Here is a 15332-nt window from a genome sequence, read left to right as displayed (position 1 = left end):
CACTATACCCTTCCCACACATAACAGGCCAAAAAGGGAGTTTAAAAATGTGCAAATGAACTCAAATAATTTAGGTAGGAGAATCAATTGAGAATGAAAAGAAAAGAAGAGGCATTTTCTACTCTCTTTCAACAAACAAAGGCTGTCTTTCAACAAAACGTTGTAAGCCTCGATGGCGTCGTCGAATGCCGCGAAGTGTTTGAAATGCGGAAATTGTAGACCGCTGGATGGATGTTTGATCGGACGGAGAAGAGGGTGGATCCGTGCGGGCGGGATGGAGGCTTGTGATTGGAGGGTGGGGAAAAGAGGGCTATAAAAGGAGAAGGGCAGGAAGGACGAAATTATCTGAGCTGTTTTCTTCGTTGTTCCCTGTGAATTGCGTCGGGTGTTCTTCTAAGCCTCCGTCGTCTTCCTCATCCTTCTGTTTCAATCCATCCCTCCTTGATCCTCCCTTCCTTGCTATGGCGCCCAAGTCTAAGGAAATTCCCCCCCCCGTTGAAGCCGAGCAGAAGGCCCTCAAAACCAAGGCCGGCAAAAAACCCATCAAACCCCAAAAAGCCGAGAAGAAGCCCCCCAAAGAAGGTGCCTCCGCTGATAAGAAGAAGAAGAAGTCCAAGAAGTCCGTCGAGACCTACAAGATCTACATCTTCAAGGTCCTCAAGCAGGTGCACCCTGATACTGGCATCTCCTCCAAAGCCATGGGCATCATGAACTCCTTCATCAACGACATTTTTGAGAAGCTCGCCCAGGAGGCTGCCCGTCTCGCTCGCTACAACAAGAAGCCCACCATCACTTCCAGGGAGATACAGACCGCTGTTCGCCTCATCCTTCCCGGCGAGCTGGCAAAGCATGCCGTCTCGGAGGGTACCAAAGCGGTGACCAAGTTTACTAGCGCTTGAGGCTAGCTTCTCTTTCATTTGGGTGTTTATTAACACCACCAATTTCTTGGAGATTATGTGCTTCTGTCTGGTTTTTGGCAGGTCAGCCCCCTTGTGACATAGGGCACTGCCTTTTGGGTACCTTTTTTCCATATTTCGCTGTTTAGTCGTTCTGTTTAAAGCTTGGAAAGCTTGATATACTCCCTTCTAGGCTTGAGGTGGCTTGCATAAGCATTCAATGTTTATATTTTTGCGAACGAAACAAAATGCATTTATGCCTCCTGTTCACCTTTGACTTACTTTGTACATCTGTGTTTCGCACAATTTTCGGAATACAGGAATATGTAATACATGAATGTGTTTACTGATTGCCGTGATTTCTGTAGAATAAAATGCCACTGTGAGCTCAATAATACGTTAATAAAGCAAAATGAAACACTTGGTTGAGGAAGGGGCAACATAATGGCTCATGGGTCCATTTGTTTGCACAGATGTTAGATTGCTCATATAGAGGTTTCCAGTGAATGCGTTATTCTCAATATATTATTTCATATATATACTTTGCTCATATAGAGGTTTCCAGTGAATGCGTTATTCTCAATATATTATTTCATATATATACTTGAGTTTAACATATTTATTCATACGTGTACTTGAGAATAACAGATTATTTCATACATGTCTAACCACATTATAAAGCTAGAAATTTACTACTGTCTGATCTTGTTCATATACGATGAATCTTGTGGTTTATTGTGAATCCATGCCATGTGAACTCAAGTTTTCATTCCTAAATACAAAAGAATAGAAAGTCCACTTGAGTACATTGAAAAAATTGTTTCGTGGATGATTTATATCCAACCAATAATATGACTCATGAAAAACAACTTTTATAATGCTCTATGGGTGCTAATCGGTGGATGATATGTGAAAAAAAAATGGGTTTCATACATGCATTTTAACAAAAATGCCAAGGATGATTTGAGAGGATGGTGATGGAGAAAGTAGTGAAATAGGTGGAAAGCTCCTTTGAGCACCTCTACTACTTGCACTCCCTCTAGCCAAATGCTTTAGTTGCCAATATAGATTGTAGGGTGATGTCTTAGAAATTGAGATCTTCCACAAATTGGATGGAGCCTTTGTATTGTCATGGATAAGATAGCACATGAACTCCAAAGGTTTGCTTTCTATCTACTTGCTAGATGACATTGCTTTGGAAGATGAGGCAACTTTTCACAAATTATTGTCCCTTTTTGGTTGTTGCTTTTGAAGACTTCTTTTCTTTGTTGCCATTTGGGGATGGAAGAAGGAATGCATGTCCTTGTGCATATAGCTCAAAAGCCATAGGGTGGATTCTTTAGTGAGATCATGTTCTTTTGCTAGTGCTCCCTATCTAGATGGGATCTTAGCCACATGGTTGCTATACCAAGTGCGTCTACTAGCTCTTGTCAACTTAGAAGGGGAGATGACATGCACAAGGGAAAGTATCAAGACCTAGGGAGGTGATCATTGATTTTGCTATCAATCCATGTGGAACTTAAAAAGCTTATTGCCTCCACTTAGGTGCAAGTGATGAGATTGGTGAAGATGGAATTGGAGGAGGTTGAACAAGAGGATGTAGTAAAGATAGAATTGGTGGAGAAATTGTCTTTTCCTTACCTTGAACACTCTTTAAGGTGAAAAGCTTTGGGTCAACTTTAAACAAGAGGAGCCTCTTTAACTAGATCCAAAGTTGCAATATAGAAAAATTGGTTTGTGATCTAAGAGAGAGAGAGGAGAAGGTTTGAGATGTCATAGAACTTATGCTACCCAAGAGACCTTGAGATAAGTAAAACCTATCAAGTCTAGCCTCTCTCCTATAATCTCCAACCTGATTAGCACCAAGTGAAATTCCTCCTTGAACAAGCATCTACTAGTTGCCATTGATCCTTCATTTTTTCCCAAGCCTCAAGTTCAAAGCCTCTTATCATTGTACCCTTTTCCATCCATCTGTCCCTCTTTCTTTCCATTGTATTGAAGTCACCTAAGGCAAAACAATTGCCTTCTACAATAGCAAGTGATTCCCACATTGTCTTTTTGTTTGTTACAATGTTTGGAGCATATATTGAGATAATTGCATTTGAGCATAACCCATTTGTTTTAGTCATCTCTAACTACTTGAAGCACCCCTCCATTGTAATGAGAGTATACCAATAGTAGTGCCTCCCTTCCATTTAGAATGAGAAGTATAGTATCACTTTCTTCTTTTATGAATTACTTTTAGTCTACTCTCAAGACTAAGTCTACTAGCCTTGCCTTCTTGCAATGCTAGAAAGGTGGGGGATAGGGAATTAGTCCTCAACCAATGAGCAATCTCCTCACCTCTACCTCTAAAATTAGAGTCACGAAAGTAACAAATTTATATGATATTCTTTTTATGCCCCTTTAAGCCTTGGGGTTAGTGTTATTAACCTTGGGGAAGCTACTTTCGCTTAAGATTGTCTCCTTTTGTTGTGCACCATAGTAAAGGCTTTACCTTGACTAGTGTCCTCCTTGTACCAAGATCAATCAATCCTCTAAAATTTAGAGTCAAGAAAGTAACAAATTTATTTGGCATTCTTTTTATGCCCCTTTTAGCCTTGTGGTTAGCGCTATTAACCTTGGGGAAGCTACTTTCGCGTAAGATTGTCTCCTTTTGTTATGCACCATAGTAAAGGTTTTACCTTGACCAGTGTCCTTGTTGCCTCAACTAGCTTTAGTATGTTCCTCTTTTGAGTCTTCATCACTTAATTCCTCCCTTGCCATGGCATCATCTCTGTTGACATCCTCTTCAAACTTCGTGGACCAACCAACTTCTATCATGATATCATCTTGATATCTTCTTTCCTTCATCTTCAACCACCTTCTCTCTAAGAGGTTCAAAGGAGTTTTTGGCAATAGAAGAAATGGACACTATTTCCTTCCCTTTTTCTAATGTATTCATGGAGGCATTAGCTTAGTGCACTTTTTGTCTAGTATTATCAAGCATTGAAGGAGCCCTTGGGACCCATTCTTCTGATACAATAGGTTGCTTTTGCATAGGAGGAGCAACCTCTTTGAGTTTGCCCCTCTTTATTGACAACATGGACCACAAAGGAAGCAAGAGTTGGGTAAGTTCCTAGCAATGATGTTCTTTGAATATGCTGCCATTTTTGTTCAAAATGATCAAGGTCTTAGGAAGCTTTTCACCAATATCAATCTTGATACAATACATGGGGGTTTCCTCTAGGATTTATAAAGTTTTCTTGCTCTACACCTAGGACTTCTCCTAGACCATAGTCAAGACACTTCTACCCATATGGGTTCTTGTTGATCTAGGAGCATCAATAGAAAACTCCTTAGTCCACCACTCCAAATATAGAGGCTAGTGTTTGATTGTCCAAAGCCAATATTAGAGGGCCCTAGCAACCATTCCAAGCTTTCCAAACAAGAACATGTTTTCAAGAATCTAACACTTCTCGACACAGTTAGGTCTAATCCAAGTTTCAACGAAGGACATAGGGGGCTCACACTAGCAAGTGAGCTACCAAAGCATGAGTACTCAACCATCTCACCGAGTCTGTGAGGAGCTTGTCATCAAGGAAAGCCAAAATAGACTTACTTGCACCAAGTTGCTCACTCTCACTCAAAACTTGGCATGTTTCTCGAGCAACTAATTTTGGATTAGTTCCTACTCCTTGATCGTTCATGGACATCATATTGTCCTCGTCCTTCTTGTTAGGGGAGGGGGTACTCCTTGGTTGTCCACCAAAAAATTGCTAGTAGAGAACACCCAAAAATTGCTAGTATAGAACACCCAAAAATTGCTTAAGACAGCAAGGACGAATAGGGCTAAAATGAGAGCTCAAAGGATGGATAACATTCACGAAAGGATTAAGGGATTAGAAGACTAGGCCATATTAGGGAATATAGAAGCACAAATTGAGTTGTTATTTGCCAGAACAGAGCTCAGAAAACAAGAACAATCAAGCTTAATGACATTAAGATTTATTTTAGGGAATGGTGGGCATGGAAGTTAGACAGACCTACTAAAGAGGCCTTCAAACTCATTAGAAGAAAGAGGGCTAATGAGGAAGTTCCTTTTTTGGAGAAGATTGATAACACGTTAATCTCTTCCAAAGAGGAGAACATAAACCTGATTCAAAGCCACTTACAAACTCTGCTTTCCTCCTCTGTAATACCAAATGAAGAAGTATAGAGGGCTAGAGAACTATGCCAAGTAGTGTGAGAGAATTCTGTAGATAAATTTGATGTGGTTTATTTAGAAAGGCCATTCTCACTAGAAGAGCTGAGGGAAGTTGTTTCAGTAATGGTAGAAGGGAAAGCTCCAGGTGAGGATGGATTGCCCATTGAATTCTACAAGGAATTTTGGGATGTGGTTGGTCCTTATTTACTCTTATTATGGCAAGAAAGCTTAAACAATGGAGCTTTGCCTTCACATATTAATGGGGGAGTTATAAAGCTCATCCCTAAGGAGGGTTCTAAAGATGAACTTAGAAATTAGAGACCCCTAACTATGCTTGATTGTGGATACAAAAAGGCTTTGGCTCTCAGGATCCTAAAACAGAGAATTGATCTTTGGCAAACAATTAGTTTGCTAATAGTTTGCTGATGACACAACTCTCACACAGAAACATAGTACATGATGTTGAGTGCACTATGAAGTGTTTGGATATTTTTTACAAAGCCTCGGTACAAAGACTTGCTATGCTACTCTCAAAGAAAGAGAATACAAAACACTGAAAAAACTGGGATGCCTCATCATAAACAAGGGTACTGTCTTCAAATTGCTTGGGAGTCCCATGGGGTTTGATATTACCATGAAGCAGAGATGGGACAGGTTTATGGATAGGTTTTAGAAGAAGATTGACAAATGGAGAGGCTACCAATCCAATCTTACATGGCAGAAGGATGGTTCTCAACCATTGTATTTATCCTATCCCCATTTTTAATTTATCCTAATGGGTCCCATCCAAAGCTGGACTGGATAGATTCATTAGGATTCGTAGATCCTTTCTCTTGGGAGGGAACTCTATAATATCTAAAGTAAGATGGACCTACTCATCAAGCCTAAGGAAGAAGGTGGCTTATAAGTAATTACTATTGCTCTAACTGCTAGGAAACTCTTTGTCACATGGATGATTAAAGCTATTTTGAGTCTAGAATGTGATTGGGCACAACTTCTTTTGAGGAATATGAAACTGGTCCAACCAATTAGGGCCCCTAAATGGAAAAATTATCCTATTCTATTTGCCATTTGTAATTTTGAGCCTTGCAAAGCTAAGGGGAGTCCCCTGTGGCAATCTATTTAGAAAGCCTTTGAGGATATAAAGGCCTCCTTGCAATTTTTTGGCAAAGGAGCCTTTATAACCATTGACTCTATATGGGTCTCCTCTATCTTTAGGAATGCCCAACTCAATGATGAACGATTTCTCCTTGCCAGCCATATGTTTAAAAAAGGATTGCAAACTTGGGGAGAACTTTGGAATAAAGAGCATCTAAGATGGAAAACCTGGCAAGAAATCAAGAGGGAATTTGCTTTCACCAATCAGTGTCAGCAGCTACTACTGATTATGAGTAGACTTGAACTCTGGCAAGGGAACACAGGTTGGAGAGGTGGCACCTTCCTAAATCTATCATAGAGAATTTAGCTAGGTAGGAAGTACTTCACTGCTTCCAATCCCACTCCATCCTTTGATATTGAGGATCCCACTCAATCCCACTCCATCCTTTGATATTGAAGATCTCTTCAGAACTCTGAACGCAAGTGGTTGGTTTAGGATAGCAGAGAAAAGTGGTATGAAAGTTTTGGGAAGATATGGAACAAGAAAGTCCCTGAAAAGATGTCATGCCTAGCTTGGCTTATATTACATAAAGCTATGTGGACTAATGCAAGGGGTTTTAGAATAGGGAGAGGAGATGGAAAATGCAGAAGATGCCCTAGTGTTACTGAAGATATTTTCCATTTGTTTGTTGCTTGCCCTCATGCTCGAAAGGTTTGGAAATACATTTAGATAGAAATTGGGGAGCTAGTTATCTCAAAAGGCATTTTATTGGGGGATGCATTTAAGACCAAGCAAAAGCTTTGGTTCCAAATAAGGACCCATGCTCTATGGTTCATTTGGATATCTAGAAACAACTTCTATTTTTTCTAGAAACAACTTCCATTTTAATGATGTGGTGATGCTTACTCACACTCTGTTCATGTCATGGTGGGATAGGAGAAAAGGGGACTGGACTTACAAATAAATGCATACAATATCAAACACACTAGGTTAAGTAAAGATCTTGCTGACCACATCAATAGATGTAACTTAGAGGATGATCATGATAAGCCCACTCACTCCTTCCACAGGAAACCCCCTACTCAAGTTGAAGCTGCTCAGACCTCTGCTCAAGGTTTTGCTATTTAAAACCTTGTTTCAAATGCTAGAGACTAGGTCCCAGTTGTTACTTCTTAGAGCCATATTGACCTTGCTCAAGTTGTCCCTTCTCATGTTGCTGCTGCTACCAATGCTGAGATTCAAGATGTTTTTGATGATGCTGCATAGAGTTTTTCATTTCAGGACCCTTGATGTTTATATAGGAGGGCCTGAACTGTTATTTTGGTTCTGTATGTGCTGCTACTATTGAGTTACTGTTGTTGTGCTATAAAATTTTGTTTGAGACTAAGTTTATCTAGACTCCAAGGATATCTTGACAAGGATAACTTTTATGATGTATAAAGTCTTTTGATATTAATATAATCACTCTTTTTTTGCCCAAAAGAAATAAGAGAGCAAAGGAAAATGTTGTTAGGAGTGATAATTATCGGAATAGAAGGGTCAACGCTCCACATATTGGCCACAGTTGTTAGGAATGATAATTGTTGAAATAGAAAGATCAATGCTCCACATATTGGCCGGACCTACCTAGGGGCTTGACATTTGTGTAGAAAAAGAAGTGAATTGTTTGGGTGATAGTTCATTCTAGGTTGTATCTATCACATGGGTAGATATGCATGGCAAGAGAGCTACCCCATGGGCAAGATCCATCACTAGGTGGCATATTGATTTGCCACATGGGTAGTAAGATATAAAAGATCTATGGTGTGCAAGTTAATAGAAATTCCAATTGTGTGGAAGATTGATGAAATCATTGGTGGTTTGATTTAGATCTAATTAATCATATGACACATGAAAAGAATGATTCTCATACCAAGATATAAAAGATCTATGGTCTGCAAGTTAATAGAAAGTCCAATTGTGTGGAAGATTGATGAACGGGATAGAAGAGAAAATGCCCCATTTATGAGCCCCCATGGGAGCTAATTGTGTGTGACATGAAAAAGAGCAGTTTTCATATATCCATTTGAATAAAAATGCAAGGTGATGATTTTTGGAATACAAGTGTCAATTCTCCACATGTGAGCCACCATATGAAGAGGACGTAGGGGCTTAACACTTGTGTAATGAAAGAAAACATGGGTCAAAGAAATGAAATGTGTGGGTGCCTGTACATGCCAACTTGTAGCTAGTACATGGGAAAATACACATGGCAAGAGAGGCTACGCCATGGGTAGGATCCATCATCTAGGAAGCATATTGACTTGCCACATAGGTAGCAAGATACAAAAGGTCTATGGTGTGCATGGTAGGCCACATGGTCAGCAACAACGGCAACCACATAGTTGGCTTGATGAGATCAACCATATGCATTGACTACAATGAAAAAACTAGGTATTGACATGGCCAATAAGGATTAGATGGATGGCTATGCAAGAGAGTAGTTCTAGTGGCATATTTAGCTACACTATGAGGTTGGTGAGAGTCAAGCAAAGGGGCATGATATGGGGGGCACAAGGGCCTTTAATAGGCCTAGATCTTGTCCAACATATTTTGGTTGGCCATATCAAATATATGTCAATTGAGGGCATGAAGTGGGGGCATATGGACAAGGTTGCACATCTAGTTGGTCCCATCACATCCGCCAGTGTCTACTTCTCTAGATTTTAATGTTAATGTTTAAGTATTTCTTATGCACATCTTGAATGGTGCGTAACAAGTGTAGATATTGGGAAAACTTTGCTCCCAACTGGCTAAGAATCTAGTGTTTCAATCCAAAAGAAATCAATTTGCTCCCAACTGGCCAAGAATCTAGTGTTTCAATCTAGTTTGTGACGTGACTAGGATCAATTCAAGGACACCCTTGGGAATTTTTTATCAGTTTGAATGTAATTGTGAATGGGGCCCTAAATTTCCAAAAATTCAGACTTTAATTACAGGAGGGGTGCCCTGGTTGGATCGCCCAAAGTTGGGCACTTGGACACTTCTACTAAGAGTTTTAAAACACTTAACTAAAGTGGCCAAAATGCCCATATTTGGGGGTCCCAACCAAGGCACCCCTCCTACAAATGCATCTTCAAATTGGAAAAATTTTGTGAGTTGATGAGGACCAGTTCAAGGACACCCTTGGGAATTTTTCTTCATCTTGAATGAAACCGTGAAATGGCGCCCTAAATTACCAAAAAGTCAAAGTTTAATTGCAGGAGGGGTGCCTTGGCTTGACCCCCCAAAATTGGGCACTTTGTTCACTTTTGCTAAGCGTTTTAAAATGCTTAACAGAAGTGGCCAAAATGTGGGGGTTAAAGGTCACTGTGCCTTTACCCCAGTTATGTACAATACTCAAACACATATATAAATGAATGAAAAAGAAGATTAGGGTGGTTCTGCACCCACCAAACTTGTGTGGCTCTCTGTCTCTCTCTCTCCTTCTTCCGTTCTTGCTTCCGTTGAGAGCACTCTCAACTGGTATCAGAGCCCGGGTGATCTAGCTGAGCGTGCATGAATGCTGGAAGCTCAGCAGCTCTGTGGGAGGAAGGAGAAGCTCTATGGGAAGCTTTGTGGGCGACTTTACTTGCATCCGAATATGCAGAGACCTTGGAGGAACCTTTGGAAAAGTCACTTTGGCTTTGTGAAGTGGTTTTGAGAGCCTGTTAAGTGGTTTGAAAGAAAAAGTCGTTTTTTGAGCTTTTCCCTGTTCCGTTCGATGACAGAGACTCCGTATTGACTTGTAGAGGCAACTATTGCTTGCTTTTGGTGTCCACATTACTTCAGGAGCCTGGAAACACCTTCATTCCTGAATCTGGGATCATTTCATTGGATTTCTGAGTCACTGTGTTAGTTCCTGCGTTTTTTGCCCGGGTGTTGGAACTCAAGTTTGGAGCGACCATTTGCAGATCTGTTAGTTCCGGTGGACTCAAGAGGTCCTAAAACTTCTATGTTGCTCATCATTCGCACTCTGGTGGAGTTTACAAACAGCTCTGTTTCAAAAAACGTTTTTCAGTCCGTGTGTTGGACCCAGTGATTGAGACCACAATTTCCAAAACCGTCTATCCCATTGCGTTCCGGAGGCCCAAAAACCCCTACCTATCAGTTCTTGCGTGATTCGGTGGAGGATTTTCAGAGTTATAAATCTCTGTGTATTCGATTTCGTCTCTCTGTTATGCTTTTTTCATACTAAGGTTTTGAAACCTTAGATTTATGCCACATGGCAGTGGATAAGTGTTGACTCCCATTTCTCACTCATCGGTTGGGATTTTGGAGTTCTGGCAGAAGAGAGATATTTGCAGATTTTCTTGCTGAGTCCGATTATGCAATGGCGCCCATGTTTTGAAGCATCTCAGGTTCTATTTTCAGTAGCGCGACTACGATTTCTTGAGCATACCTTATGCAGATCACTCTCGTTGCAGTTTGAGCAGTGTGCGCTCATTCGTGGTATGCATTGGGTTGCAATGGATGATTTATAGGCCATTTGGATGCATTGCGGTCCTTGTTGGATGCGCTGATAGGCCCAAATTGCCTTGTGGGATGCTATTTTTTATGGACGCTTTGCACATGGATGCTATTTTATGCTGAGGGACAGCTATGACACATTGTTGGTGATGCACTGATAGTGCTATGCTCTCTTGGATGAGATATAATTGATGCATATGCCAGTGGACGGTGTTTATGCTTGAGTCATTTGGCACTTATTGGCATTTTCTTTTGGGCCAGATTTGCTCATATGGATGCATAGTATATGCACATGAGTCAGATGCATCTTTTGATGCTTTGAGCTTTGAGTTTTGGTGATATTTCACACTATTGTGGCATACACATTTGGGTGCACCTGGTATTTGGTGTGATTCTCTCTTGCAGGCACTAGCATTTGGGATTTTGTTTCATTTGCATCATGGCATCCTCTTCCATGCCTGAAAAGGAGTTTTTCAGCATTAAAAAGTTTGATGGGACAAACTTTTCTTTGTGGAAAGAACAAATAAGGGATGTGCTTATTCAAAAGAAGCAGATTAAACTCTTGGCTGGGATTGAAGCTAAGCCTGCAAATATGTATGAGGATGATTGGAATGAATTGGATGCATTAGCAAAGTCTACTATTAGACTTCATCTTGCAGAGTCAGTTTATTTCACAGTAGTAAATGAGCAGACTACAGAAGATTTGTGGAAGAAACTGTGTGCCACTTATGAGAAGGAAACTGCCTGTAATAAAGTTTACCTCATGAAGAGGTTGTTTGAGCTGCAGATGAAGGAAGGGGTCTCCATTGCTTCTCATTTGAATGAATTCAATATTATTTTCAGCCAACTTCAGGCTCAGAAAATGAATTTTGATGCGGAGACTAAGGCAATATTTCTCTTATGTTCATTGCCATGCTCATGGGATACCTTCCGTACAGCTGTCAGTAACTCTGCACCTGGTGGAGTACTGAAATTTGATGATGTTCTGGGTAGCTTGTTGGCTGAGGAGATTAGACGGAAGTCTATGGATGGCAACAAGCAGGATGCAGCCTTAAATGTGCAAAGGGGCAGATCACAGTTCAGGGGGAACTCCTAAGAAAGAGGGAAGTCTCATAGCAAATCCAGGGCACGAAACATTGAGTGTTACCACTGTGGCAAGAAGGGCCATATGAAAAAGGATTGCTACAAGCTGAAAAGAGAGCAAAAGGATAAGAAAAAGAATGCAAATTGGGGTGCAAATCAAAAGGAAGAGAGTCCAAGGGAGGACAAAGGAAAAGTGAAGATCGAGGAGATCAATGCAGTCACACATGATAGTGACAATGACGTTCTCTTCATGTCTAGTTTATCTGCAGAGTTGCTTGCCACTTTAGATGATGCATATTCCCAGGATTGGATTTTGGATTCTGGTGCTTCATTCCATGTTACTCCCCATAGGGAATTGTTCTCCACTTATGACAGTGGAAAGACAGGTTGTGTGCATCTTGGAAATGACTATGCATGTGACATAGTGGGAGTAGGTGACATAAAATTTTCTTTTGCAAATGGGTCTGCATTTGTTTTGAAACATGTGAGACATGTGCCTAAGCTGACCAAGAGTCTTATTTCAGTGGGTCAGCTAGATGATGCTGGTTTTCACACCACTTTTGGCTTTCAAAGTTGGAAAATTCAAAAGGGCTCTATGCTTTTGGCTAGGGGTGCCAAGTGTGGGACTTTGTATCCCTTACATGTATCAGGGGTATTTGATCATGTTGTTGCAATAACTGAGCAGCCAAGCACTTCTTTGTGGCATTGCAGGTTGGGGCACATGAGCCAGAATGGAATGAAACTCTTATGCCGTTTGGGTTATGTACCGCATTTGAGTTTCTCTGATTTTGAATTTTGTGAGCATTATCTCTATGGGAAGCAGACTAAATCATCCCATAAAAGAAGGGGAAAGAAAGAGTTTGAAATGCTTGATTTGGTGCATTCAAACGTATGTGGTCCCATGCCTGCACAGTCATTAAGCGGGGCTGAATACTATGTGACATTCATTGATGATGCAACTAGGAAAGTGTGGGCTTATGCTATAGCTCGGAAGAGTGATGTGTTCCAGGTATTTCAGAAATGGCTGGCCTTGGTTGAGAATCAGTCAGGTAGAATGCTTAAATGCCTACGGACTGACAATGGTGGAGAGTATCTCTCTCATGACTTTCAGCATTTCTGTGATACACGTGGGATTAAGAGGGAGCTCACATCCCCTCGTACTCCAGAGCAAAATCCAGTTGCAGAAAAGATGAACCGTACCATTCAAGAAAGGTTGCAATGCATGCTTTCCGATGCAAGTCTTTCTGGTGGTTTTTGGGCTGAGGCAATGAAGACTACAGTGCATGTGATCAATAGATCACCTAGTAAGAGTTTGGATGGTGGTATTCCTGAAGAGGCATGGAGTGGCAAGAAGCCCTCTTACTCTCATTTGCGTATATTTGGGTGTGAGGCATATGCACATGTGCCAAAAGAGCTTCGAAAGAAGCTAGATCCTAAGTCTAGGAAATGCATCTTTCTAGGTTATGGTGAAAGGTTATGGTGAAAGTGGAGAGATGGGCTATCATCTCTGGGATCCAGAAGCAAAGAAGATCATACGCAGCCATGATGTGGTCTTCAATGAGAAGAAGATGCATAAGGCACCCATAAGGGATGTGGAAATGAGGAGAATCACTTTCCAGGATGTGAATCCACCTGCCTATGTTGATAGACAGCAAGCTGTCCATGCACCAAATGTGCAAGAAATGGTACCACCAAGTACTCCCACAGGTATACAATCAAGGGTAGATGATGGATCATCTATTGGTGGAAATGATGAGCCAAATGTGGCTGATATGCAAGTGGGACAGCAAGCTGAAATGCCCTTGAGAAGATCATCTAGAGTGTCTAGACCGCCTAATAGGTTCGTTCCAGGGGTAGACTATGTGATGCTTACTGATTGCGGGGAGCCTTCTTGCTACAGAGAGGCTATGATGCGTGAGGATCAACGCAAGTGGGAGTATGCTATGCAATCAGAGATGAGTTCACTTATGAAGAATAAGACTTGGGACTTGGTTTCTTTGCCACATGGAAAGAAAGCATTGCCATGTAAATGGGTCTACAAAATGAAGGTCACAGGTGATGATGTGCCTAGGTACAAGGCCCGTTTGGTTGCTAAAGGGTTCAAGCAAGAGAAGGGTGTGGAATTTGATGAGATATTCTCTCCGGTTGTGAAGATGACCACACTTAGATGCATCCTTGGACTAGTGGCAGTAGAGGATATGGAGCTTATGCAAATGGATGTTAAGACAGCTTTCTTGCATGGGGATTTGCATGAGGAAATTTACATGGTGCAGCCGGAAGGCTTTGAAGAAAAGGGCAAAGAGCATTTAGTTTGCAAGCTAAAGAAGAGTCTCTATGGTCTTAAGCAAGCACCTAGAGAATGGTATCAGAAGTTTGATGCTTTCATTCGGTCCCAGGGTTTTAGAAGGAGTGAAATTGATCATTGTCTCTACACTAAAAAGGCTAAGGATAGTAGCCTGATAATCCTAGCACTATATGTGGATGATATGCTATTGGCTAGCAAGAATACTTATGAGCTAGATGCATTAAAGGCCAAGTTGCATGAGGCCTTTGATATGAAGGATTTGGGATTTGCAGGTCATATTCTTGGTATGCGCATCACGCGTGATCAGAGTAGGAAACTCCTTTGGCTTTCACAAAAAGAGTATGTTACAAAAGTATTGCAGCGTTTCAATATGGAGGGGGGGAAGGCAGTGAGTACTCCATTGCCTCCATATGTGAAACTGAGTCATACAGATAGTCCCAAATCAGATGAGGAGAGGGCCATGATGGCCAAGGTTCCTTATGCATCAGTAGTTGGGAGTCTTATGTATGCTATGATAGCTACTAGACCAGACATTGCATTTGCAGTGGGAGTTGTTAGCCGGTATATGGCTAATCCAAGAAAGAGGCATTGGGAGGCAGTTAAGTGCATCATGAGGTACATGAAGGGTACCAAGGAGATGTGCATTTGCTTTGGTAAAGGAGACATGCGTGTACTTGGGTACACAGATTCAGACTATGCAGGGCATGTGGATAGTAGGAGATCCACTTCTGGTTATGTGTTCACCTTTGTAGGTGGTGCAGTGTCGTGGATGTCTCGCGCACAGAAGTGCGTTGCTTTGTCTACCACAGAGGCTGAGTATGTTGCAGCCACAGAGGGTTGCAAGGAGGCTATATGGCTTGATCGGCTAGTGGGAGATTTGGGGATTCATACAGGTGTACCGACATTGCATAGTGATTCCATGAGTGCTATTCAGCCAGCACGGAATCCGGTCTTTCATGCAAAGACCAAACACATTGAGGTCAGGTACCATTTCATCAGGGAGGTACTTGAGGACAAGCGCATAGAGCTTGTGAAGGTTCATACAGATGATAACCCTGCAGATATGCTGACGAAGAGTCTACCTAGTCAGCGGTTTGAGTATTGTCGTGTATTGATGGGCATTGGATAGTATGCTCACTGGTTGTTCTCCCTTTAAAGGCACATTGTCCTTTAAGTGGGAGGTTGTGGGGGTTAAAGGTCACTGTGCCTTTACCCCAGTTATGTACAATACTCAAACACATATATAAATGAATGAAAAAGAAGATTAGGGTGGTTC

General features: G+C 41.4%; 1 protein-coding gene across 1 annotated transcript; it reads left to right on the top strand.

The window, feature by feature from the left end:
* The first annotated feature begins 338 nt into the window (after positions 1 to 338).
* On the top strand, positions 339 to 1245 carry LOC147893442 (histone H2B.11-like). The gene has a single exon (XM_087385565.1). The coding sequence runs from the start codon at positions 461 to 463 to the stop codon at positions 896 to 898; it is 438 nt and encodes a 145-aa protein (XP_087241691.1). The 5' UTR covers positions 339 to 460; the 3' UTR covers positions 899 to 1245.
* The last annotated feature ends 14087 nt before the right edge of the window (positions 1246 to 15332 follow it).

This window comes from Dipteris shenzhenensis, chromosome 15, assembly GCF_047967505.1.
Source record: "Dipteris shenzhenensis isolate YYH24624 ecotype China chromosome 15, Dip_SZ_1.0, whole genome shotgun sequence".
In the NCBI taxonomy this organism is placed as follows: domain Eukaryota; kingdom Viridiplantae; phylum Streptophyta; class Polypodiopsida; order Gleicheniales; family Dipteridaceae; genus Dipteris; species Dipteris shenzhenensis.
The sequence above is the reverse complement of the archived record's forward strand: the minus strand, read 5'-3'. Positions and strand labels throughout refer to the sequence as shown.

Bases quoted from the DNA above. Each gene is read 5' to 3' on its own strand.
- LOC147893442 (XM_087385565.1), top strand. From the start codon at position 461: ATGGCGCCCAAGTCTAAGGAAATTCCCCCCCCCGTTGAAGCCGAGCAG.